Source organism: Mercenaria mercenaria, chromosome 14 (genome assembly GCF_021730395.1).
Source record: "Mercenaria mercenaria strain notata chromosome 14, MADL_Memer_1, whole genome shotgun sequence".
Lineage (NCBI taxonomy): Eukaryota > Metazoa > Mollusca > Bivalvia > Venerida > Veneridae > Mercenaria > Mercenaria mercenaria.
In genome coordinates, this window is record NC_069374.1 from 29,519,839 (window position 1) to 29,547,534 (window position 27,696).

A 27,696-nucleotide genomic window follows, 5' to 3' on the forward strand; every position below is an offset into this window, starting at 1 on the left:
ATACAATACAATACATTTTATTAGCATTAAACATAATATACAATGTTTATAGCTATGAAAATAACCCAAAATAATATGCAGCAAGAGCAATAGTTCATACATTTTCAAAAGAACAGAAGTTATGAATGAACAGAATAATATTTTTTCATCTTACCGAATATATTTATGATGTGTTTTTTGTTTGAATAGCTAGTATATAAATTTTACAAGGTTGCAAAATTAATAATCCTTTTGGAAGTAGCTGACATAAGAGCATCAAATTTATGAAGGGTTGGCCAAATTGGATTACTTACAGGACTTCATTATTCAGACTTCTATTAAAGATTCTGTTACATGGCACTGGAGTCAACCAGAGGTTATGTTACATCACAAGCTCATTTGCAATGATTCCCAATTTTATGGTGATAAGTAGCCTGGCTGTTTAACAGATTACTATGCATGCATGTGGTAAAGGAGCATTAGAAAAATATGTGATATCCATTCCTGATTATCAAAATCACCAGTATTAAGATATTTGGTTGTTATGTTCCTGTTTCAAGTATAATACATAACAAGAAAACTCATTTTTTACCGAGACTCTTAGTTACATAATCAATACAATCATGATTATTGATATTTCTTTTTCAATTTATCAAAGTATTAATTCTTTATTTTGTTTCTCTCCATTATTTATTTCATTAAAAGAAATTTGATATAAGAAAAATTAATGTTACACATGAGTATCTAAGAACATGCATGATAAACGATTATACTAAGGTCTGGCCTCCAGATTGTTCGATTACAAAAAAAAAATTGTTTTAGATTACTGGAAATAAATGCTATATTTCTTAAAGACCTGCTCCAGGCCTACCTTTTAACCTTAAATTGTCACTGAAAAAGCATGAAAATCCTATGAACAGTGACGCCTGTCAAAATAGAGTCTATTTTATATAAATTCTGTACAGAATACCAGTCCTGTGGTTTTGCGTGCTTCAGTGTGGCACGTGGCCGTTAACTGTTACCTATTGTAATCATGGGTTGCATACACACAACAGAATTTGAATAGCCGCGGAACTGGGCTTTAAGAAGGCTTTAATTACTTAATTACTGACAAACTATAATGCTACCGAAACACATGACAGTTTGCTCTTTTTACTACTTTTTAGCTCGACTATTCGAAGAATAGTCTAGCTATTCTACTCACCCTAGCGTCGGCGTCGGTGTCGGCATTGGCGTCACACCTTGGTTAAGTTTTTGCATGCAAGTACATACAGCCATCAATTAAAGGCATATAGCTTTGAAACTTATTTTTTCTTTTTCTAGGTCAATTACCAACCTCTCTGGGTCAAGTCCCATAACTCTGACAGTATTTTGAGCAAATAATGCCCCTTTTGGACTTAGAAATTTTGGTTAAAGTTTTACATGCAAGTTACTATCTCCAAAACTAATGCAGATATTGATTTGAAACTTCACATGTGTCTTTGGGGTTATAAAACTAGTTGATGGCAGCAAGTCCCATTAACTCTGACTTTCATTTTGGCCAAATTATGCCCCTTTTGGACTTAGAAAATTCTGGTTAAAGTTTTTGCGTGCAAGTACATACAGCTATTTCTAAAAAGGCATATAGATTTGAAACTTTTTTTTCTTTTTTCTAGATCAATTACCACCTCACTGGGTCAAGTCCCATAACTCTGACATGTTTTTGAGCAAATTATGCCCCTTTTAGACTTAGAAAATTTTGGTTAAAGTTTTACATGCAAGTTATTATCTCCAAAACTGATGCAGATATTGATTTGAAACTTCACATGTGTCTTTGGGGTTATAAAATTAGTTGATAGCAGCAAGTCCCATAACTCTGACCTTCATTTTGGCCAAATTATGCCTCCTTTTGGACTTAGCAAATTCTGGTTAAAGTTTTGCGTGCAAGTACATACAGCAGAGCTATTACTAAAAGGCATATAGATTTGAAACTTATTTTTTCTTTTTCTAGATCAATTACTAACCTCACTGGATCAAGTCCCATAACTCTGGCATGTATTTTGGGCAAATTATGCCCCCTTTTGGACTTTGAAAATTCTGGTTAAAGTTTTACATGCGAGTTTCTATCTCCAAAACTAATGCAGATATTGAATTGAAACTTCACATGTGCCTTCGGGGTTATAAAACTAGTTGATAGCAGCAAGTACCATAACTGATATGCATTTTGGTCAAATTATTCCCCCTTTTGAACTTAAAACTCTTTTGATATTTAACCTTTTTGGGTAATATTTTCCTGCTTCTGGGACAATATTTCAAATAGTCGAGCTTGGCTGTCTTACAGACAGCTCTTGTTATGTTGAAAATCGAAAAGCGTTTATAACACTTTACTCTAAACTGTCTTGATTACAGGTATAATTGGAGATTAAATATTGATCAATGATTTGACAGGTAGGACTATCTGCAAGATCGGCTACATGGAATTAAATAAGAAGTTTCAGAAAATCTTACACAACATGCTTCAAAATGATCAAATCAAGACTAATAGGCAATATGTTATATATGAGCAACCAATGTTATTTTTTAGCTCAAGACTATTCAAAGAATAGTCTAGCTATTTTACTCACCCTGGCGTCGGCGTCACACCTTGGTTAAAGTTTTGCATGCAAGTACATACAGCTATCATTTAAAGGCATATAGCTTTGAAACTTATTTTTTCTTTTTCTAGGTCAATTACCAACCTCACTGGGTGAAGTTCCATAACTCTGACATGTATTTTGAGCAAATTATGCCCCCTTTTAGACTAAGAAAATCATGGTTAAAGTTTTACTTGCAAATTACTATCTCCAAAACTAATGCAGATATTGAATTGAAACTTCACATGTGTCTTCGGGGTTATAAAACTAGTTGATAGCATCAAGTCCCATAACTCTGACCTGCATTTTGGCCAAATTATACCCCCTTTTGGACTTAGAAATTCCTGGTTAAAGTTTTGCGTGCAAGTACATACAGCTATTACCAAAAGGCATATAGCTTTGAAACTTTTTTTTATTTTTCTAGATCAATTACCAACCTCACTGGGTCAAGTTCTATAACTCTGACATGTATCTGAGCAAATTATGCCCCCTTTTGGACCACTAGGATCAAGTCCCATAACTCTGACATGTATTTCAGGCAAATTATGTCCCCTTTTTGACTTAGAAAATTCTGGTTAAAGTTTTGCATGCAAGTTACTATCTGCAGAACAAATGCAGATATTAAGTTTTAAGGATAAAAATTTTCTTGCACACTGGAACTGGCATTTCATTTAACACATGCCGGCAAAATCATCTGGCACCCCCCATGACAGATGACTCTCATGCTGTTAATGACAACTAGAAATTCATGCAATGATTGTATACTGTTTATGTCAAATACGAAAAATTCAGGTACCTTGATTGTTTCTCTCTGTTCTTTATAGTATATTTCTTGATTCAAATTACGTTATTTTAGGGTAAGAATGCTACGAACGACAAAACTAAAGTGGAACTTTGTTATATTGTGCGTCACTGAAATGTCATGACGTCACTCCTGCTTACAGACGTTAATTTCCCGCGCTTTGTGTACATACTCTACTATAAGAAAGAGTGCTACAAAGAAAGTATTTCGATTTGCTTTATTTATTCTATTATTTGTAAAATACGGTATGCAAGAATAAAAATTAAGCTTATAATTATGTAAACGATATGCAAGAAAAAATATCAGTCGTGTTTACGAATTGGATAAAAATATCAGTCCCTAATGGTCACCTGCGTATGGGCGTAACTCGAAATAGCCTTGTTACCACCCAATGCTCAGGTGCCCTTGGTACGAATATTTCTATCCGATTCATAAACACATGACAGATATTATTGACTAGTCAGTATGTTGTTATCAGTAAGAAGGAGATATATAGACACTCAAAAGGTGGTGCTCCCCTACTGCTCTGATGCCATGTATACAGTATAAGTTACAGAATAGAAAAAATTACTGTTCATAATTATACTGTTATATGTAAATTAATATATTGAAAATTACACCATACAGGTTAAATACTTTCAAATCAATTTTGCACTCTTCTTCAGCAATGTTTAATATTTAAAGGTGGCTGGAGATGCTGTGTTATGTTATGATATTTACATAATAATAATTATACTATCTTCAAGTAATACTTATAAAATATTAAAAGTAAAACCTTAAGCAGTTCAAAACCAAAGAATATGGCTTTCAAAACAATGGAAATAACTCTGTCCAGAAGCCAGAATTTTTTTCAGTGATTCAGGAGCCAGAATTTTTTTTATATACACATGTATATGCCAGAATCGTTTTCAAAATCTAGAGTTGGAATGTTTTTCTTCAAAAAAAAAATCCTAGGCCCCAGAATATCAAATGGTCGGTCCCTAACACAATATACTAGCTTTGTTACTTTATTCCACTAATTAAAGCCATTTGGGATTCTGTGTACAGGCCATTGAAGTCAGCCAAAGTTCACAATACATGCATGTAGCAAATTTGTAATAATTCCCTTTCTAGTTTCCCTAGACATGTAGTAGAAACAACTAGGGCTCCTGCCAACTTGTGAAGCAATTAATTTATCACCATAGCAGTAAAATTCCTGGCCCCTGTAGAGTTACAGGGCCACAGGTCATGATAATGGTGATCTGTGCTGCATTTATATTTAATAGGATCATTTTGACCTGCACATTTTACAGCCTGTTAAAATTTTGGAAATCTATGAGCCAAGTTATTATCCAACTTGTGGTGGATGAATGGTACATGTTAGATTAATATGTATCTTATGCATGTTACATTTTCTAATTAAGCACAGAGTATTATATTTTCATCATCTGAAAATATAGAGTATTATGTTTACAGTAATTTTTTACTGAAATTTGGCCCCATTCCCCTGTCCAAAAAGTGTGTTATTTTCTCCTTCTTCTGAAAAAGACCCCTAAAAATCAACAAAAAAACATATCCTTACCAACAAAACCCTTTCTAGATGTACATTATAATGTAAACTGTACATCAGACAATGTGCTTTTAAGTAAATTTCTTTTTTAGTGCAACATATTTATGAAAAATACTGCTTTTATTTTCCCCCTATTTTAGTGGTTACGGTGCAATTTTCCCCTCCTTTATGGGCCACCACCATTTCCCCAAAACTTAAAAAAAAACACTGGTTTACTTTATTAATTATTTTATTTCCTACTAAAACTGCCCTATCAAGATTAAAAGGGCATACACTTATTTGTGGAATGGAATGAGATATAATATCATTCCATTCCAGTATCTCATTCCATTCCATTCCAAACTTCCATTCATTTTGGAATGGAATGGAATGGAATGGAAACAAAGAAGAGGACACCAGGTCAGAAAACAGAGGGAGTTCTTTTTACCCTAGAGACCACAATTTAATCAAATCTGATGCCAATCTGATTGGGTCAAAAAAATTGCCTCATGTTCAGATATTTGGGAAACCATGTCTGTGCAACTTGATCATGTGGGACCAAAAACGAAGTTAGCAGATCAAATAGCAGAAAATATATCTGTCAATCTTGAAACCACATAAATATCAATCGTTAACTAATTTGGTATATATATATAGTGTTCTTGTAATTAATAAGCATTGAGCCAGCCTTATGGCGAGGTAAAGTGTTTGCCTTGTGTATGTGGATTCAAATTCCTGTCCTGCCGTTATACGTTTCTTTGTGGATTTTTCACATCTGCTACATTGGTGCCATGGCGTATGTAAAAAAAACAACATGAGTTCTTTCTAGCAAAGCAAAGGCTCTGCTATATAAAAGCTGCTGAGATTTCTTGCCAGTGCTCAGTAAAAAAGGAAAGGCTCCTGGCCACAAAATGTCAATCATTGCATATTCAAAGAAACAAACAAATTTCGCCTGCAAAATTTTGCTCCAATGAGATATTTTCCTGTACCTTTAATTAACATTTTTGAAATAGATTAGAACTTAGGCATAAAAATTGTTGTTTCCGGTATCCCAACTACCATAAATTTTTGGCCGGACTTTAAATGTTTTTATGGCCATGGAGAATATCTTTTATGTTAGACAACTTACTGATGCTCTAAAGGCATTACCCCCTTATTTGTATTCATGTTTTGACACAAAAATAATTTCTGAAAAGTATCCCTTAATAAAAAAATATCCAAAAAGAAAAAATATGTCCGACCTACAAACCCTAATTTTTTTACCATGTTACCAGTGCCTGTTTGAAATTCAACTGTTAAGAGTACAACACAATTCACTTATGTATCTTTCATTTTTCTTCACTCAACTAATCCTAGCAGTAAATTATAAATACTTCCTCTGACCATATGTACATGTATAGTTGATCAGCAACAGTGATCAAATACTCTACTAATATCTTTTATCAGGGTCAGTCAGCTGATTCACCTGGATGGAACAAACTAACCAGTTCTTGACCTCACTCACATTCACATATTTAGGAAGCTCCTCATTCAGTTTACGTGTGGGGCCTACACCAGACTGGCCTTTAATTTTTTCTAATTATGTATCCAGTAATTCTGGAAATTAACTTGGGTTCAAATTAAATTACCACTACTGTACTGAAATAAAACAGGTTATAACTTGACCTTGGAAATGAATGCCAATTGTTTTGAATGAAAATATCTGCTAAAATCTGGCAGCTACTGCAGTATTAAAATGGATTAGTTTGGTGATAACTTCATGAGTTATTAGTGGCCAGGGGATACCTCGGAGACTGCTATGATCTCATTTTCGACATATATACATTTAAAACTTTGCCTTATTGTGCTTTTGTATTTTGTTTTCTTTTAAAATAAATTTATACAAAATTTGTATGTTCAGAAAATGCACCTTTATGTTGATTCTAAAAACATTCTATAACCCGCATCCCCCCATATGCAGTGATTACGTAGAACGCAAATATAAGAGCATGGTATGACTTACTAAACTAACCAATAACGTAGTTTCATCTTATATGATGTATTTGGAGTGTGATAGTACGAAGTAATGCAAACATTGGAGGATGTAGTAGGAACTTTGTAATGGCATTTTTGTTGAAAAAAGTGCAGATTTCTACACATTTTCTCTGGGTTCATCATATTCTTAGGATGCAGTAAGCTCTTGACAGATGTGATGGGGCCTTTATTTGTTAGATCAACTTCCATACTAGATGGGTGCCTTCTCTAAAAAAAAAAAAGCTGGAGGTTATCATTTTTTCTAAATACTACTTTATTAGGTTATTTAACATTGTTCTGTTCAATACGGAGATATAAAAGGTAAAGGTAAAGGTCTTGTTTATTATAGTGTCACCCCTATTGAAAGGGCCAGCCAATTTGGCTTATGAGACACCTTTATTGTGCGTACCAATTACCTCCCAACTCCTACCACTATGCAGGCGCCAGGCGGATAGGAGTCGGTAACCATTCATTTAACTAGCTCGCGGCTCACGAACCGGCCATTTTGGAACGAGTCCCAATGACAAACATCCCCCGGACGAACGATCCCCATGGGGCTCGAACCTTCGACCTCCCGATCCTGAGGTGGACGCCATGGTGGCCGGCTATATATACCCAGCTGAGAAAATCATATTGGACGAGCCGCTAGGCGAGCTCAGTATGGTTTTCTCAGGTGGGTACGAGTCCAGAATATCTCGTATTGTACAGTACAATGTTAAATAACCTTTTTATCTATATCTAGGTACTGTGTGGTTCAGACCATGTTCACTCAGACAGGAAGTTAAAGTCAGTGCCAGTGATATTTGTAACACTGCCAAGAGTTACACGCGCTGGAGCTTAACAACAATTGTCCCAATATCTCACTTTACTCAGTCCGCATTTTGGGTGTGGTATGTTGTGAAAAGTTTTGAGTTTGAAGTGTTTACACTCCCCCCCCCCCCCCCCCCCCCCACCCCCCCCCCCCCCCCCCCCCCACCCCCCCCCAACCCCCCCCCCCCCCCCCCCCCCCCCCCCCACCCCCCCCCCCCCCCCCCCCACCCCCCACCAACCCCCCCCCCCCCCCCCCCCCCCCCCCCCCCCCCCCCCCCCAATAAAATACCATATAACTTTAAAAAATGTATCAAAATCTGTTATATATTTTTATACTTCTCCTTTGAAAATGTTGACAAAGATTAGAGTATTGAATATGTACCAATGATTTCCGACTATTTGCAGGTCTTAATCACAAGTGCCCATATCGAATAAATAACTGTCCATATGTTTCAAAGCAAGTCAAGACAACTAATTCATTCTGATATCTGCCTATCCCCCACCCCCATCCCACCCGCTCTCTTCCACTTAATTAAATAAATAAGACTCTAAAGGAATCTAATTGTTATTCCTGGCAAAACACCTAAAACATAGCCATTTGAATAATTTCAAATATAGCAATACATTTAACTGCCAGTTTCTCTGCAAGTCATATCCCTGGAGACTGTCTAGCTAACCGTCCTACCTGAAGTTGAACTTTGCAATGAGGGCAACGAGGTAGACCTTAAGATGTAAACAAATCAGTAAGTTTGGGATGGAATGGAATGAGATATTGGAATGGAATGGAATGGAATAAGTATCTCATTCCATTCCACAAAAAAGTGTATGCCGATTAAAAGCATAGAGAGACATGCATTTTTCCTTGATTTAGCATTTTTTTAAGAAGTTCAGAAACAAATGCTAATGTTTTAATGTTCATAAACTAACTCCTAAACTATGATACATGTATATCAATTTTTAGAATTTTATTTTTAAAATTGTGAATACAGGCAGTCTGTTATCCTATGTCCAATATCATAGTGATAATATTTCAGTCAGTTTTCTGAGATAAGACCACCCTTAATATGTTTGTTTGCCACTTCCGACCCAACACTTATAATTTTCTGTAAATATGCAGTCAATATCAAAGGAGCATCATGAAAGGCACATGCAGTTTTCATGCCAAGATACATTGAAGAAACTTCTGCTTCCTCTTCCATCTTGGCATATAAGAAGGCCCAATATTTATGCATATTTAAGCCGGATTTTCATTTGCAACTTAGGCTGGCGCTTTATAATTTAATGTCCAAATCTATAAGTTGTGTTCAACCAAATATCCTGAAAATCTGCCAGTCAGTGTATGAAAATGTATAATGGATCTAGCACAATTTCTACAGAAATACAGTTTTGGAAGAATTATATTGAGTTAAGGACATTTTTATTTTAAAACATACATGTATGTATTACCAGACGCCAACAAGGCTTGTCATTTCTTTTTTCGATGTAAATGAGATGTGAAACCAAAATTTGTAGTCCTGTTTGGTACCATATATTACCTATACTGTGTTGGTGCGCCGTAAAACCCAAATAAATAAATTGAACATGATTTATCGAAAATTAGTCATCTCAGATTTTAGAATAAATTAATGATATCATGCAGCACATGTTTAGTAAACATGTTTCAAAACATTTTTATTAAGGCTAAAACGCAAAAATTACCACTTGTGATCTTTTTGCCACATACTGCTCAACTAATAACAGTTTTTATTGTTTGCTTCTGCCTTTGCCGATAATACTTTAAAATAAAGAAGTGCAGCTTTTTATGATAGGTCTTTCTATCATTTGCTATATATATAATAGCAACAAAATATGATTTAAAACTAACAGAAGATAAGTTCACCTTGCAAACCAATTGTTTTTTATCATGCGCACTGGAAATGTAATGTTTTCTTCATGTAAATATGTTAAAGATATTGATGTTTAACGGTGCATTGATACATATCCTTATTGATTTTGGTGATTTAACTTTACAATTCTGCAGAAAAATAGACAAAACACGTGCACAACAGTTTAGATACATTTCATGCAACAGCTCTGCGAAGAAAAGGGAGTGTAAAAACTGCAGTCAATAAGTTTGTGTGCATCGGGAAGGAATGCTGTGGAACATTATGGTGCAAGTTTTCCTAGAGACTAACATATAGTTTTGTATAAAAACGATTCAGAATCGGCTAGTGCTTTCACAAATATATATAAATTCATTTGTGACTTTGACCTGAGAGACCCAGGTCATAAGCGCGACACACCTTCTCAATATGGTTAACAATTGTGTCAAATCATTTTCAAATCCCCTATGAATATTGAAGAAACAGACTGTGTTAACCTTTAACTTCTGAGTGTGACCTTGACCTTAGAGCTAGGGGTCTGGATCTTGCGCATGACATGTCCATCTCATTATGGGGAACATTTATGCCAATTTATTTCAAAAGTCTCTTCATGTGACAGAGTTATGGACCAGACACGAAATAGACCCTGTTAACATTTGACCTGTAAGTGTGACCTTGACCTTGGAGCTAAGGGTCTGGGTCTTGCCTGTCTGATTATGGTGAACAGTTATGCCAGATTATTTCAAAGAATTTACACGGACGCACACACGCGGACAGTGCGATTTTAATATACACACCTTCAGGGACATAAAAAGACATTATTTCTTATCTTTTTGTACTATTAAGAATGACATATATTTAGGATCTGTACTATCTGCATTATGAATGATGATATCACATAGTTTCTGAAGGAAAAAAGAACATGTATCTTTAATGTAGATGTTGCTGTTTTGAAAATTTTGATATCAAGATGTAGCAATATGTACTTTTATTATATACCTATATAAATGCTGTAAAAAATCGGCTTGTATTTCACAATTAAATATGAACAGGCAGAAACAATTCCGTATTGTACCTTCCGTATTGTATGCTACCAGGCTGCTTTCATTAATATGCATGACCTGACACAGTTCTATAAATAGCGCACATGGAAACTTCACTTAGTTCCATTTTAATATCGATAAACATTGGAGATTTCGTTCAATAACAAAACAACAAATAAAAAGGTAGAGGTATATAATAAAAGGGGTCACTATATAACAGTAGCTAGATCTGGGATTTTGTATCCGCTCTCATGGATTTTGCAAGGTTGGATCATACTCGGCGCTTGCGCACCTCTTGAGATCCCATCTGGCAAAAATCCACTCCAACCAAATACAAAATCCCAGATCGAACCCTGTTATTATGTAATTTGATAATTGTTCAACGAAATACAATACAGCTCAATTCTGTTTGCTCAAACTGGCTGCGCCCAGAGAAATTCAAGCCATGGACGTAGTAAAAGCGGTTGTTCAGTTGAAGCGAATGAAGTTGGATTGTATGTAAAATTTTATACCATGTATTCAATGTTTTTTTCTTACACACAGCCCTTTTTCATATTTTATACAGCTATAAATTACAGTAATTTTATGTTGCATTAAGAATAAATTTATATTTGTTTAGAACAGAGCACTATATTCATAATATTTTAAAATAAAAAATAAATTAAATTACTATTTCAATTCATACAATATAATAGGGTTATTATAACAGTAGCTTGATCTGGGATGCAGTATTCGGCTCGAGTGGATTTTGCCAGATCGGATCTCACAAGGCGCACAAGCGCAGAGTGTGATCCGACCTTGCAAAATCCTCAAGAGCCGAATACAAAGTCCCAGATCCAGCTACTGTTATAATGACCCTTTTATTATATACCTTTACCATTTTGATTCTTGTTTTGTTCTTGAATGAAATCTTCAATGTTTATCGATATTAAATGGAACTTAGTGAAGTTTTTGTGTGCGCTATTTATAGAACTGTGTCAGGTTATGCATATTAATGGAAAAAGTCTGGCAGCATACAATACAGAAGGTACTATACGGAATTTAAAAGGTACAATACGGAATTTTTGTCTGTCTGTTCATATTTAATTGTGAAATACAAGCCGATTTTTAACAGTAGCTTGATCTGGGATGCAGTATTCGGCTCGAGTGGATTTTGCCAGATCGGATCTCACGAGGCGCGCAAGTGCCGAGTGTGATCCGACCTTGCAAAATCCACAAGAGCCGAATACAAAGTCCCAGATCCAGCTACTGTTATAATGACCCTTTTAATATATACCTTTACCATTTTGATTCTTGTTTTGTTCTTGAACGAAATCTTCAATGTTTATCGATATTAAATGGAACTTAGTGAAGTTTTTATGTGCGCTATTTATAGAACTGTTTCAGGTTATGCATATTAATGGAAAAAGTCTGGCAGCATACAATACAGAAGGTACAATACGGAATTTAAAAGGTACAATACAGAATTTTTGTCTGTCTGTTCATATTTAATTGTGAAATACAAGCCGATTTTTTACAGAATTTATATAGGTATATAATAAAATTATTTGTGATGACCTCGATTTAAAACTATTAATTTTGTACACAGACATTTATATATTAACACTGAATGGTTTTTAAATATGTATCATAGTTTAAACTATAAAATCATGTATCTGATCAGACTTGTTTCTGCAGACAAGAAATCACTGTATTATAGCAGAGGCAGTAAGGCCTGATCATATCTGTTAGCACCTTGTCTTAATAAACAGCTTTTGGTTAACTTATGTCCATTAAATGGTCATAAAATTACATGCATGGATTTAGTGGAGATGGAGTAACAACTGTCATGGCATGCATTCACAATGCATTCAAACAATCATATCTTCAATGGCACTTTTCTCAACCAAAATTACTATCAGAAAATACTGCCTACCAAGTTCTACATGTACAGACTTTTAACTTTACTTAGAATATTTTTGTTTGTTTATACATGCATATAATTTATTTCAGTTCATATTGCTTTTGTTGTAATTGTAGTTATTAATGGATTATATCATAACAGTTGCTGTCATGTTTTGTAAAATTTTCTCTTGTTTTTGTTTATAGTCATGTGGTATTGTACTTGTACATATTTATACAGTGGACCATATTGTAAATTGGCTTTGCGAAATATGTCATCCACTATAAAGTCGTTACTTACTTACACATGTACTTACTTACTACTTTGTCAAGTCATTAGATTCAGAAAGTGGTATTATAGAGGATTTTATGGCAGAAAGATTTTATAACATTTTACTCAGTAGTGGCCTGTATCAGATAGTAAATCTGTGCTAAATAAGATGCAAGGTTAAGTCCTAGAACTGATAAACAGCAGAAATATAATTCATTTTAGAAGTACCAGTCCCAGCACACAGACCTATATTGCCTCTGATTTTATCAAGAAACTTCGAAACACTCCTTTCCTACCTCAAAACATGCTTTTTTAACTCAAAACTCACTTTTTAAATGGATACAAGCCAGAGAATGAGTGCAATCACAATACTTTTACTCATAAGGGATGAACTATTTAACTTAAATATACATGTATATATACAATGCTAGCACACAGGGCTTGAAAACTGATTCTTGAAACTTCATTTTATTTAGGGGTGTAGGTTTTTGCTGACATTGCAGATTGTATCATTATAATCCATTACTTTAATGGAAAGGAATCCACAGAGCTGTGTTTCCTTCCACTGAATTGAGAATCTGGCCAAGGATGTTAGAACTGGAAAAAATTATGTCCAGATTTGAAAGTGTTAAAGAAGGTGATACTTTAAAAATTTCCAAGTATTACTTTGAGTAATTAACTTAATTTAGATTGCTGCCTTGTGTTTCAAATGTATTGGGTTTCATATAACATTTTACAGAATTTTATTTTGTAATTTGGAAAAAAAACACTGCAAGGCATAGGCGTAGCCAGAGCTTCAAAAAATGATATGCAAGAGCTGAGTGGGGGGAGGAGGTTTCCCCGTTCTGCTGGTGGCACCAGGGCCAGTTTCCTGGGAAATTTTGGAAACTTAGATCAAAAATGGTGCATTCTGATGCATTTTGTTGGATATCAAGGGGACTTAGTACACTTAAAAGGTCAAATTTTTGAATATTTTAACTGCTAAAAGCATCCCCCTATTATTGCCAATTTTGGAGAATTAGATAAAAAAAAAATGGTGCATTCTGATGCATTTTGTGGCATATAATAGGGTCTTGAGCCTTATATATTATATATATATATATAAAGTTCCTGCTTGCATTAAAGATGCTTTAATTTAGTAACTCTTGTTTTGGCAACAAACATACCTGTATTTTTATATTATGCATATACGTACTGTGCATAATGAGAGCTACACCCTATGCAGGGTGTATAATTATGTGTTGTGTATATGTCCATTTATGTTCCAGTTATAACAAGACTGCTTACTGTAAACAATGGAGAATTAAAAAATCTCTTACATATTAAAGAGCTGATTTTTATCTCTTGCTTACATACTTTTTGTCGAACGCGCTTGCGGAAGCGAAGACATAGTTGTCCCAATGGCTGTTTGGTGTATGTGCGTGCGTCAGTGTGTGCGTCCGTCTGGACCATAACTTTGACATGCATGGAGCAATCTTGTTTATATTTGGCTTGAATGTTTAACCTCAGTGAGACGGAGTGTCATGCGCAAACCCCAGATTCTATCTCAAAGGTCAAGGTCACAGTTGGAGGTCAAAGTTCATGTCAGATCTTGTCTGGCCCATAACTTTGACATGCATTGAGGAATCTTGTTTATATTTGGTATGAATGTTTAACCCAATGAGACGGACTCTATCTCGAGGTCATAGTTAGAGGTCAAAGGGCGGGCTCGACATGTTGCCCATGGGCATCTAGTTTACCAAGGTAATTTACTATATGTGAAAGGGTGGAGTTTGCACTTTCAAGTGTGAGTGGGGTATTATTTTGTGGCAAGCAGAAACCAGGTGGGTGGAGGTGAGGATAATAGGGAGGGGAGGGGGTAAGTAGTTTACCAATTTCATGTTAGAAAGGACAAACCACACTAGGGTTAGGGGAGGGGCTGGATTATTTGGATGGTAGGAGGGGGTATTGAAAACTGTCTGGAAGCACCCTTTAGGACAGGGACATTTTGAAGAAGTGAGAACTAATCGATTGTGCGGAAGCAGTTTAATTCAGGGGGGTGGCCAGTTAAGTGGGGCGTGTATTTTGAGGTAAGCAGAAGTAGGGGGACAAATGCAGGCATGTTGGGTGAGGTCTATGAACTGAATACTGTATAGACAAGGGATGTGGAGCACATTTTAGCATGATATTGTTTTGCCATTAGCAGAAACCAGGTGGGTGGCGGAGTGGAGGACATCTGTCCTGGGGTCGTGTGAGCAGGTAGTTTATCATTGCCCAACCATGTAGCAAGAAGATACCACACTAGGTCAGCCAGGGAGGGGCTAGACTCTTGGATATGGTAGGCGGAGAATTTGGTCAACAGTGTGAAAGCACTAATCTTTTTAATCACCCGCCGCGAGTGGTGGGGAGTTAAGGAATGGTCTCCATCCTTCCGTAAGATTTTGTGTCCGCTCTATATCTCCTAAACCCCTTAAGGATTTTCATGAAACTTGGGTCAAATGATAACCTCATCAAGACGATATGCAGAACCCATGAGTCAGCCATGTCAGTTCTAGGTCAAGGTCACAACTCGAGGTCCAAGGTTTGAGCCTTTCATTTCGTGTCCACTCTGTATCTCCTAAACCCCTTGAATTATAATCATGAAACTTGGGTCAAATGATCACCTCATCAAGACGATGTGCAGAACCCATGAGTCAGCCATGTCGGCTCAAGGTCAAGGTCACAACTCAAGGTCAAAGGTTTGGGCCTTCCATTTTGTGTCCGCTCAGTATCTCCTAAGCCCCTTCAAGGATAATCATGAATCTTGGATCAAAAGATCTTCTCATCAAGACAATGTGCAGAACTCATGAGTCAGCAATGTCAGCTCAAGGTCAAGGTCACAACTCAAGGTCGAAGGTTTGAGCCTTGGGACAAATGATCACCTCATCAAGGCGATATGCAGAAATCATGAGTCAACCATGCCGGCTCAAGGTCAAGGTCACAACTTGGGGTCAAAGGTTTGAGCCTTCCATTTCGTGTCCACTCTGTATCTCCTAATCCCTCATCAAGACAATGTGCAGAACCCATGAGTCAGCCATGTAGGCTCAAGGTCAAGGTCACAACTCAAGGTCAAAGGTTTGGGCCTTCCATTTTGTGTTCGCTCTGTATCTCTTAAACCCAGGTGAAGGATTTTTATATCAAACTTGGGTCAAATGATCACCTTATCAAGAACACATCAGTCAGCCATGTCGTTCTAGGTCAAGGTCACAACTCGAGGTCAAAGGTTTGAGCTCTTTATGATGCTCTAACCCCTTACCCCTTAAAGGATTTTCATGAACTTGGGTCAAATGACCACTCATCAAGATGATGGCAGAATTCATTGGTCAGCCATGTCAGTTCAAGGCCAAGTCACAGCTCAAGGTCAAAGGTTTACCCTTTCACTATAACAGTGACGGGGGATTTAGCTGTCTTTCAGACTGCATTGTTTTTGTGGTGGCAATTGGGGGTGGGAACTGTTTGGCTGGTAGCTAGGAAATGGTGATGAAACACTTCTAAGGGTTGAACAATTTGAAGAACTACATGGGGGTGGGGTCGCAATTGCTTGAGATCTATGAATTGAATACTGTATTGACCAGGGTATGGAAGGGGGAATGGGTATTTTCTGAAATAGCCCGATGTTGGGGGGGGGGGGGGGGAGGTATTTGGCGGAATCTTATTGGGAGGAAGGGGAGGGGGATATTTTGAGGTAGCAAGGGTGTGGAAGGGGGGGGGGGGGGGGGGGGGGGTAAATGGTCTCCAGGGGGGGGGGGGGGGGGGGGGATATTTTCTGAAATAGCCCGATGGGAGGGGGGGGGGGATATTTTGAGGTAGCAAGGGTGTGGAAGGGGGAGGGGGGGGGGGGGTAAAATGTCTCCAGGAGGGGGGGGATATTTTCTGAAATAGCCCAATGGGAGGGGGGGGGGGATATTTTCTGAAATAACCGGAGAGGAGGGGAGGGGGGGGGGGGGGGTATTTGGAGGGATCCATTGGGAGGAAGGGAGGGGGGTATTTTGAGGTAACCGGGTTGTGGAAGGGGAAGGGGGGGGGTAAAATGTTCACCAGGAGGGTGGGGGCGATATCTTCTGAAATAACCGGAGAGGAGGGGGGTATTTGGAGGGATCCTATTGGAAGGAAGGGGAGGGGGGGGGTATTTTGAGGTAGCCAGGGTGTGGAAGGGGGAGGGGGGGGTAAAATGTCTCTAGGAGGGGGGGGGAGGATATTTTCTGAAATAGCCCGATGGGAGGGGAGGGGGGGGGGGTATTTGGAGGGATCTAATTGGGAGGAAGGGGAGGGGGGTATTTTGAGGTAACCGGGGTGTGGAAGGGGGAGAGGGGGGTAAAATGTCTCCAGGAAGGGGGGTAATTTTCTCCGAAAAAACTGCTTCCACAGGGGGGGGGTGGATATTTTCTGGAATAGCCCAATATACTTATTTGAATAAATACAACTTAATAAATCATAATTTGATTTTTTTTTCAAAAATACGTTTAAAAAAAGGGAGCCGAAAAGCGGGACGAAATGACAAATCTGAAATCGCCGAGGGGTACGAAATGACCAAATCGGGGACGAGTTGACTTGGGACGAGCTGACGAGGGGACGAATTGACTGTAAAGGGGCACATCAGTAAGCCATTCTGGAAAAAGAGCCATTTAAATATACATACTTAACTTGCTACGTAGTCTTTCTACCATTCAAAAACGCTTTTCTCATTTTCTCAAAAATTGTCTTATTTTCAGGTCATGGTCTTCCAAACGGTTTGATCTCGATCAAATTCATTGCTTGGAGGTGCACTTGATTCGCCACTACGGTTGAAGTGCACTAAATTTTATTCCGAGCTTCGATGAAGAAGTATGTTTCACTGTCTAGCATTACAGAATATGTAGTATAAACGCATGGAAGAGTCTATATGCGATGAAGATCATTGCGCTTTTCGAAACCTCGATTGACCTGAAATTCCTTTGAATTTCATTAGGACGTCCACATAATTGAACCACAGGTGTTTGAAGCTCTATCAATGAAATATATGTGCAGGTTAGATCTCTTAGTATATTAGGTGGGTGGGATATGGCAATGCGTATATCTATTGATAGAGCTTCCAACGCCTGAGATTGAACATTACACTTGTGTAACTGGAATATGTCGTTAAATTGGTGTGCATAGTTAATTCTCTATGTATATGCACTGAATTTAAATAGAACTGGAAATGTCTAGGGGTCTAGTCCAAATAATAGGACGTTTTAGCACAGCGTGATAACTTTTGCTGTTAAGAGGAAATAAGCCATCACATTAATGTGTGTACTAGGCAGAGGCTAGGGTAACTATTATGTACCGTATTACTGGTGTATATATATAAGAAAAATTGCATTATGCTGTGTTGTTTTGTGTTGCTGACCGCCCTAACCAATACATGCTCCATTCACTTCTATAAGTTTCACGGGACTTAATTATGCATACCCATTATTTTTATCTAGCATGCAAAGGGAGCCTACAGACTCAGAGAAAACGCGACAAATACATATTGAAATACAACAGAGTAAACGAAAACACAATACTAAAGAGAAATGACAAGGGCAAAGGGAGAAAAATTAGGACACTGACCATTCCAAGACAGTACCCTACTATGCTCCTTCTTCATCAATAAAATCTGTAAATCAAGTCAACACTCAAGTCAAGTAAATTTTATTTACAGAGTCGGTGGTACAATAACAATATAACATGAGCTTTTTAGAGCTTTTAAAACTGAGTTAAAGACATCTGGTACCTATACATAGGATATGAAACATAATGTGTTACAATATAAAGGCATGATTAAGCGTATTGAAATCCTAGCATAGGTACATTAAAATACAAGCAAAAAAGTTAAGCAGTTGTAACTATGGTTAAAACATATAAAGAGCACATGATATAACTATGGCACCCATGAGAGTGCTGGGTAAGCATAATCTTAGAAAGCACTTAGCACATTGTTACAAAGGTGTTGAACTAAGCTGGCAGAGGAAAAGCAAAAGCAAATAAAAAAAGCGAAGGTAACACAATAGCAACTATGGTAAAAGCAGTACAAACTATGGTACTGAAATCAAGATGACAAACAAAGGATAAACATTCATGTAGTAGTTTTGTGTCTGTTTGTTACTTCTTTTGTAACTACTGCATTCGTTTGTATTAATGTCTACATCATTCTCGCATACCAGAAGTCTGACATAGTTCCACGGTTCGTCTCGGGATTTTGACGAACCACTAATTGATGAGAATATGTGTAAATGTGTTCAGACTGTTTGAACTTGTATATAATTACACATACCCATATTTCCATGTGGAGTGAATGTAGCTTTTCTAGATGGACTCCTGTCCTTGCTTTTTAATGCAACAGAATTATAATGGTCAAACGTGCATGTTCAATAAACATTGTTTAGTGTTGTTATATTTTCTGATCATGTGTTATCATGGAGAAGTATTGCAAGTTTAATTGCCTTCATGAATAGACTCATTCAAACCAAGTCTGCTATAAGGTTGCTTGGTTTTGTTCCATTTTATGTCTCCCCTTACTTTGATTCAGTGTTGTTATATTTTCTGGTCGTTTTGGATCATGGAGAACATTCATTTTTTACTACAAAAGAATTCCGTTAAAACCGTCGCTAGGGAGAATGAGGATTGTTGCACATTTCATTAATTTATCTCTCATGAAAAGACTTCGTCACACCGAGTATATAATATTTTGTTGCTTGGTTGCGTTCTTTGCTTACAAAGGATCTTTTAAAAGATTTTATTACTAGGTCCTGCTAGCGGCATGAGAAATATTGTTTTCATTACCTCTCATGAATAGACTCAGTCAAACCGAGCCTGCTGTTATTTTGTTTATACTTCCATTGTATCTTATACTTTTATTAACTATTACAACAGCAGTCTTTGAGTAACGTGGTGAGGCTATATGTTTCCTCGTATTTGGACTTATAGTGTTGGTACTTTTTCTATTCCTTGGAATCATGCAGTACGTTAAGTCGGTACTGGGGCGTGAGGGGTTATAAAATGAACAGTGTTAGTTAAACCAAGTCTGCTGTTAATATTTCTTAGTTGCGTTCTGTGCTTCCAAAAGGACTTTATAGATTTAATTATTTAAACTTAAAACAAATGTTATCGTTGGTGTGTTTTTTTTCAATGTTGTTTGATCTCCAAGTTGGAATATTTGTGTGGCTACCTAAAAGAATATTAAGAATTTTCTTTGATTTTAATTGTCATGCAAATAGGTCGGACCATTTTGTTTACAATTTAAAAAAAAACATCAAGAGCCTTCTGATTGATTCACATATCACGTGACTTTTATCGCTGTTTCAGTTGATTGGTTACTCTGGCCTAGTAGTATCCCGTGAGTGGATTTACAATATATGTTACATTCAGGCTACCTTTATGCACAAAAGTCATAATTACACATAGTACCCTGCATTGACATCTACAGTAAAAGACAATATATTGGGAAACAAAATCTTTCTGATTCTTAAGTACACCAATTTGATCGTTATATTAAGAAGCAGCGCGTAATTGAAATGTATTACATGTGTTTTCACATTGCCCATAACCAATATATTTTGATAATTTTAGTTATTAAAACTAACGGTGTGAATAGAGTTGATTGGGTATTTCAATCCATAGATTTAGGTAGAAAAAGCCCAGAAAATTAGAGCAAACTGTACCAGCAAACCTTTTAGAACGAATGCATTTTAAAAAAGTGCTCATTCGAAAGTATGTATAGGAACAGCTTCGTAAGACTTCATTTGTAAATGATAATTGTTTGAAAGCGAGAGGAATCTGCATTTTTCGCATACCAGGTTAATTAAAATGAGCATTTTAGTTTGTGTTTGACATACAGTGGAAAGGAACACCCAGCCTTAAATTATCCAGTTTTGAACTAATTTGTGGCTTAAGTAGATTAACCTTTTCCTAATTTCTGGGTTACAAAATCGACTAAATGGAACTTGCCGATCGGCTTAAATCTTTGTATGCATCAAAGAATGATAACAATACGGTTCAGATCCTCTTAATATGATCTGCCTACAAGCAACCAGTAAACAATCTTCCCCGAAATAGTCTTAACATTTCAGCAGAACAATAATAACATGTATGACATATAATTATGTATAGTTATCCAAAATACATAGAATGCTATAATTTCTACGTTATTCTGTAAATGATTATGTCATACAGCTCTCTATTATCCTTTCAGATAACATTAGAAAATATTACATAATGAAGTTAAATTAATTCGCCCCTATGACTGAAATCCTTAAACCTTTTTCATTTTACTTAAATATAGTAGCCGCGTGAATTTGTATGCCTGTAACATGCGTGTTGATAAAAACACCACAAATGAACAAAAGAAAACGAAAATGATTCTACATTCTTTATGATAATATAGTTTTATTTGAAGAGCATTTTCTGCTTCTGTTGATTTTACCATTTATTCGTTCGTCTCAGTGAAAGAACGGTCGCATACCTTTAAAGTATTGCAACTAGGCAATCGAGTTCGACCAAGTTTACAAGGATGATGAACGATTGCAACATCGGTAAAGCTTCTAAATAACCAGGACTAATTGATGCATATGTTTACTTTCAGGGTGGAAATGTTCGATAACTAGCAAAACACATCGTCTGTATGTTTTTCTGAATAGTCTCCCTTAATATTAACTTCTAATAGTCGGTTAAAATTATGTTGTATTGTTTATCTGTCTTGCCGACTTAAAATAAAATTTATCTTATCTTATCTTAAGCTTGCGAATATTTTAGTATTTTACTTATCATCAGTGGAGGTTTTGTTTTCGTCGTAAATATTTACCCTATCCGTGCAGACTAAGGCTGTCTCGCCCAAAGGGGTCCGGCACATGATTGGATTAAGTTTAATGGCTTATATTTGAGTCCTAGAGCGATAATTATGTAAAAAATCATACTAATATAACTACTCTATGTCTACGTCTATGGAGTAGTTATATTAGTATGATTTTTTACATAAGTATCGCTCTAGGACTCAAATATAAGCCATTAAACTTAATCCAATCATGTGCCGGACCCCTTTGGTCTCGCCTCTTTTGTCAAAGACTTACGGCGGCTTTCGGAGGAAAAAAAGACATTTTGCATATATTTACGGAGGATATATTTGTGGACAATGATTTATATGTTACTGACACGTTCGAACATGGAATTAGTAGAGATATCGTGAATCGCAGAGTTGGCACTTGCACTGAAAAGACTGAACACAATCATGGAAAAACCGGATCACATGTGAAAGTTTAACTTTTTAAAAAAAAGAATCAGCAAATTCACGTGTACATTTTCGTTTTGTAAATTAGAGATGATGATGATAATGATTAGGGTGGTGATGGTGGTGGTGGTGGTGGTGATGGTGATGGTGATGATGATGACGACGATGATGTTTATTACTGTCTTTTGGAATTTGTACTTGTATAATTTCCATAAATTGTTGAATTTATTTTTATACTTGAGCAAATAGCGTTGACTTACTGAAATCCTTAAATATGGCCCCAACTGAAATTATATTTAAAAAAAATGTACGTACTAATTAATGGCTTGAGATAATGTTTCTCATTAACAGTACGCATAACACTTCCCGGTGCGGCATAAACTTGCGGTTCTTTCAATGTGGAAGTGACAAATGGTTTAAAGTACCCTAAAGTCGCGATTAAAAGTCTGTCTCCAATAAATACTTATCAAGGGGTTCGGCAGTATTAAGGGGGCATTTGACCTTTCAGACAATTTTTCTTTTTTTTTCTTCTCTCACTTTCAAAATTTAATTTATCTTGTATTTTTGTGTGTGATTATTTAGTTATACATTTTCTACATTGTATACAATAGATCTACCGTAATTGCAAAGATACCAATAATTGCATGACAAGTATCGGAACAGATATATATGTGAAATTAAGACTTTTTGGGGAGGGCTGTCGCTAATGTTGTTAAAACTTGAGGCCCGGGCCGACCCATTTGCACTTTATATATGTATACATATGTGTTGTTACCATTCATGAAATTGTAATAGTTGCAATAAAATATTATTAAACTAGTACCCGAAAGTCGCAATATGACCTATAAAGTTTGGAATGTGCAACCTGTCTTGATCATAATCAAAATCAAAGTACTGAGAGGACTGAAGGGGGCAGTGCTTTGCAGTTTCAAGACTCGATGTAACCCATTCATGTCATGGAAGTACATACAGGCATTATGTAATGCACTGGTGTATGGCAAGAAATGGAGTGGTCACAACTTTTACAGTGAACAACAATAAACAGAAACAAGTTCTTGTTTCAATATATTTATTAAATTTGTGTTCTATATACTTCTAAGTTTTGTTGAAAAGGTAAAGATAAAAAAATTTAGTCTTGTTTAATAGCAATTGTTCATCGACAAACAAAAACCTTTCATTGCCAGGTTTGATAAAACGAAAAAGATAAAGCTATACAATGTATTTCAATTTCTTCAATACTTCATAATTCATAAAATATTGGTGCAAGAGTTATGCAACTTATGTCATATGATGTGGGCGATGATATGGAACAACTACTTCAAGTTTGAATCAAAAGCATTTCGTAATAACTGAAATATATTGAAAATGCATCAAAATTAACCTCAAATTCTAAGTAAAGGTGGCATAATTCATGAACTGGTGCCAGAGTTAAGCACCTTGTGTCATATGATGTCGGTGATGAAAAAATTTAAGTATTAAAGGGGGATAATTTGGTCATGATGATGATGATAAAGATATTGTACTAGGTTTATATCCAGAAAGCAAAGTTTGCAAAGAATGAAAGAGGCATAATTCTGTCAAAAATACAATTAGAGTTATGGGGATTGTAACCACACATGCAGATAATGATTACAAAGAAATATTTTTAATTTCAAGTCGTCATCTTTTAAAGTACCAAAGATATGTCTATAAACAAAGTTTTTGAAAAATTAACATGAAAATAATTCTAAGTATAACTCCTGGGTGACCGGGTGACCTTGACCTTCGGTATAATTGGCCCAGCCCCTGTACATACTTTGTATGCTGGACAATGTTTGTGTGAAGTTACAGTAAGATATAAGCAATAGTAACAAAGATATGACAGAAAAAGTTTGCCGAAAAACTTTAACCTTAAATTTTTCCATATTTTCCCCCCAAATAATGCATCAAAATCTAAGTTTTCGAAATCAATGAAATCGCCTTTGCCGTAATACATGCTTAACACAAAGTTAACTGTTTAAAGAACTAGATCTATGCAAGAAATAATACTGAAAGCTGGAAATAATATTAGATTGGACGAAATACACAATGTGTCAGAATTCATCGAGTTGAACTTCTTTACAGGACTCAATTAACACAACTTTAAATTACTGCATGCCTGCACTTACACAAGATCCTGATGCCATAACTTTTGACAACATCTCCGTGGATACAAACCTTCCCTAGATGACTTGTATATTCAGGATGCTCTCTCCAATTGTGTATTAAATTTTAGTAACAATTTGAAGTTCAATTCATTTTTATGCAACTTGCGTGGACAAGACATTTTGATTAACGATTTACAGCTGATTTCGAGATCAAAATATTTACATAATATACAATCACGAATTACGACGGTCCAACCAAGTACATAAATATGCCTTTTAGCTTTAAAATGTTCTTAATAGTTGGTGTAAAACAGAAGTAATCTGTTATTGTTGATTTTACGAATTTAAAGGGAATGACAACGTTTTACTTAATTGAGTTTCATCGGCTGGAATTTCTTAAATCATTTAAAGAAGTGAAAGAATTTACAAAATAGAAATAAAAATGAGAAAGTTATGAGCATTTAAATACCTGGCAAAATTGGCGGCCATTTTGTTTCCATATCAACAAGAAACAAAATGGCGGATTTGTTAAATTTTTAGATACACCCCTGAACTGTATTTACTTATTTCTATAAAGCAATTTCTCTACTTTTTCCAGCTATAAATGAAAGAAGTTATCATGTTTTACACCTTACAATCAAGAATCATATAAAATTATTTCATTTAAAGGGTTATTTGCTAAATCAAGAATTTAGCAGTGTGTAAACGACGTCATAAACACACTAAAATGGCTGCCCCAATCATCAGCCATTTTCTTAAATGTCAAACTGCCATATCTTTTTCAATAGTGGTCCAATTCTAAAAATTCTTTCAGCGTTATGAAAGGTTTGATGATGACTTTCATATAGAATTGACTTATTCTCAGGCTTTCCTTACCCTTTAAACAATTACTGCCGATTACTAGATTAGATAATATGATAATTATAAAAAATCAAACTGTCAAATTAATTTTCCCCTAAACCAAATAAGCCGTAAATTCAAACAGACGAATAAGTCATGATTTTTTTCTATTTATAAATAACATGTCTCTTGAAACATGCGAAACGTATTTCATTTCAGCACTGTATTTTCTGAATTAATATTTTAGAAATAACACTACACGGAAAAATATTTTAACAGAATGCGAATCGGGATTTGTAGGATGTTGCCGCATATTTATAAATTCGCCTACTGATAAACGGTACTACTCGCCGCAAACTGATAAAGTTTCCCGATAATACACTTCCACAACGTTGTCGAAGCACGGCAATGAAAAATCAATAATCTATCGGCTTATCAGTGGCGGTGCCCTTTCTATCAACTGTCTAACACGTTGTTGTAGTCGCTGTTTTCACACAGAATCATTCACACAGAATCAAGAACACATTTTTGGAGCGTATTGAAACTAGTTATTAGGTTTCAGGATAGGTCACATGATAAAAATAAGTGTCGGTTTCAGAAACGATCACGTGATCAAATCAAGCGTCTTTATTTTTCTTACGCTTAAGTAGATCTATTATCATTTATATTTACAATGCATTATACTTATAGTTTTCTTCAGATACTGTTGTTAATATAAAATGTGTATTTAATCATATTTGGATCAAAAATATAATTGCAAAACGTCAAAATTGAAGTTATGTTTGGTAAATACTTTGGAACTTGTTTTGTTTGTGTTGTGAGGTTGGTCATAAGCTCGACAAGGAAATTGACAGACGGTTTGTTGAATCTGGGGGCACTGCCCCCAAAAATTAATTCAAAATAGATGAAGTAAACCTATATAGTACCATGGTAGTGCCTTATTTTCAATAATAACACACAACACTTGCAACTTCAGATCGTTCAACACGACATTTATGTTGTGTTGTTTAATTTTCAGTTTAAACATTTTGGTGGTTCCAATACTCCCGCTTTAAAAGCTTTAGATATTGTTTAATCACACCTTGAATATGATATGTCTGATTTTAATTTAGTCTGTCGGCAGTTTCTGTGGCTCCATAACCACAGATTCCCTCTCTAAATTCCAGTTTGTTCAGTTCTGCCCATTGTTTTCTCGTTTAGTGCAACAGCTATTTTTATCAGGGGTCATACGCCGCTTTTCATGGAATTGCACTCTGTGGATCTTGAAGGTTCCATGTGCAATGCCGCATGAATACACCTGCGGATGTCTCTAAATTATATTCCTGGTACTTATAACATGTGTAAATGTTGAGTTCTGCTCAACTCGGGTTAAAGGGTGTGAACGGAAGCTTGCATTTCCACTATCGTTTATGAACAGGCTCAATCAAATCGAACCAGCAAAATTTTCGTTTATGTAGTGTTGGGCGACCTGTGGTTTTCCACCTTTTATTGCTAGTAATTTCAATAATTCGATTTATACATTTTTAAAAGAATTTACTCATGCTATTAGATTTCTAAGATCGACACTATTTTTTGCAGCATGTACTAAAAATCTTCCTAGATTTTGATAATTTCCCTAAGAAACGTTTTATTTAGATGAAGGTATCACATCAACAGTGCGTCTTTTTGCTGACGACTGTGTATTGTATCGTGATATTCGTTCCTAATCAGATTGTCTGATCCTACAAGATGATTTGAACAAACTGCAACAGTAGGAGCAAACTTGGTTAGTGAAATTTAATGTGGTCAAATGCGAGGTTATGAGAATTTCCAGACATAGACAGGTTAACCTTATTAAACATAATTGTTTGCTTCATGGTCAAGTCCTGGAGGCAGTTGACTCTGCTATTATCTTGGTGTAACTTTCACCAATAGGCCTACATTGGATTGGTCCAAACATCTAGACAATGTGTCTAGCAAGGCCACTAGAACACTGGGTTTCAAACGTCGTAACCTTTCCTTTGTCCCACGGGGGACAAGAATCATGGCATGCAAAACTTTAGTCAGGCTCCAAATTGAGTATGCGTCCACCGTATGGAATCCATTCACCCAACTTTATGTGCAGAGGATTGAAAAGGTGCAACGCACTGCGGCAAGATGGGCATGTAGAAGGTGGCGTAGGACTAGTCATGTGGATGACATGTTGACCGAATTAGATCTGGATAGTTTAGAGCATTAACCTTTTTCTATAAAATACACAATTATCTAGTTTATATTGACAAGGATAGGTACTTGATCCCGATTACAAGTAGGTCACTCAGAACGAGACACAGTTACCCTTTTCAATACCATAGACCTTCTCCACACACAGACTGTTTCAGGTGTTCTTTCTTCCTTAGGTTAGTATACCAGTCTGGTGGAATAACTGTCTCCATTGGCACAGTGGACTCCTTTAAGAAGGCCATTTTGTCAATGTAATGTAGTATATAGCCTTGTACACAGGCTTAGCAGGATGTATCAGCTACCCTTTTTAAACATGTAATTAGGTTTTCGGCTTCAAAATTACTTCTTTTATATAGTGTATTATATATGGGTAGTTGTTTTATCAACTTTTCTGACTGCATAAATTGCCACCCGCATGACGTAATGATCATGCAGTCTTGATCGAAGTCATTAATGGAAGAAATAAAGAAAGAAAAAAAAAGA

The 27,696-nt window shown here is 36.1% G+C and overlaps 1 protein-coding gene across 1 annotated transcript in view; it reads right to left on the reverse strand.

Moving 5' to 3' along the window:
• The window catches only part of LOC123527129 (GDP-fucose transporter 1-like), a 41,314-nt gene extending 23,723 nt beyond the window's left edge, over nucleotides 1-17,591 (reverse strand). Inside the window, exon 1 of the mRNA XM_045306414.2 lies at nucleotides 17,459-17,591. Within this exon, the coding sequence (XP_045162349.1) occupies nucleotides 17,459-17,486 (28 nt within the window). The 5' untranslated portion in view covers nucleotides 17,487-17,591. The remainder of the gene's footprint in view (nucleotides 1-17,458) is intronic.
• Between the last annotated feature and the right edge of the window lie 10,105 nt (nucleotides 17,592-27,696).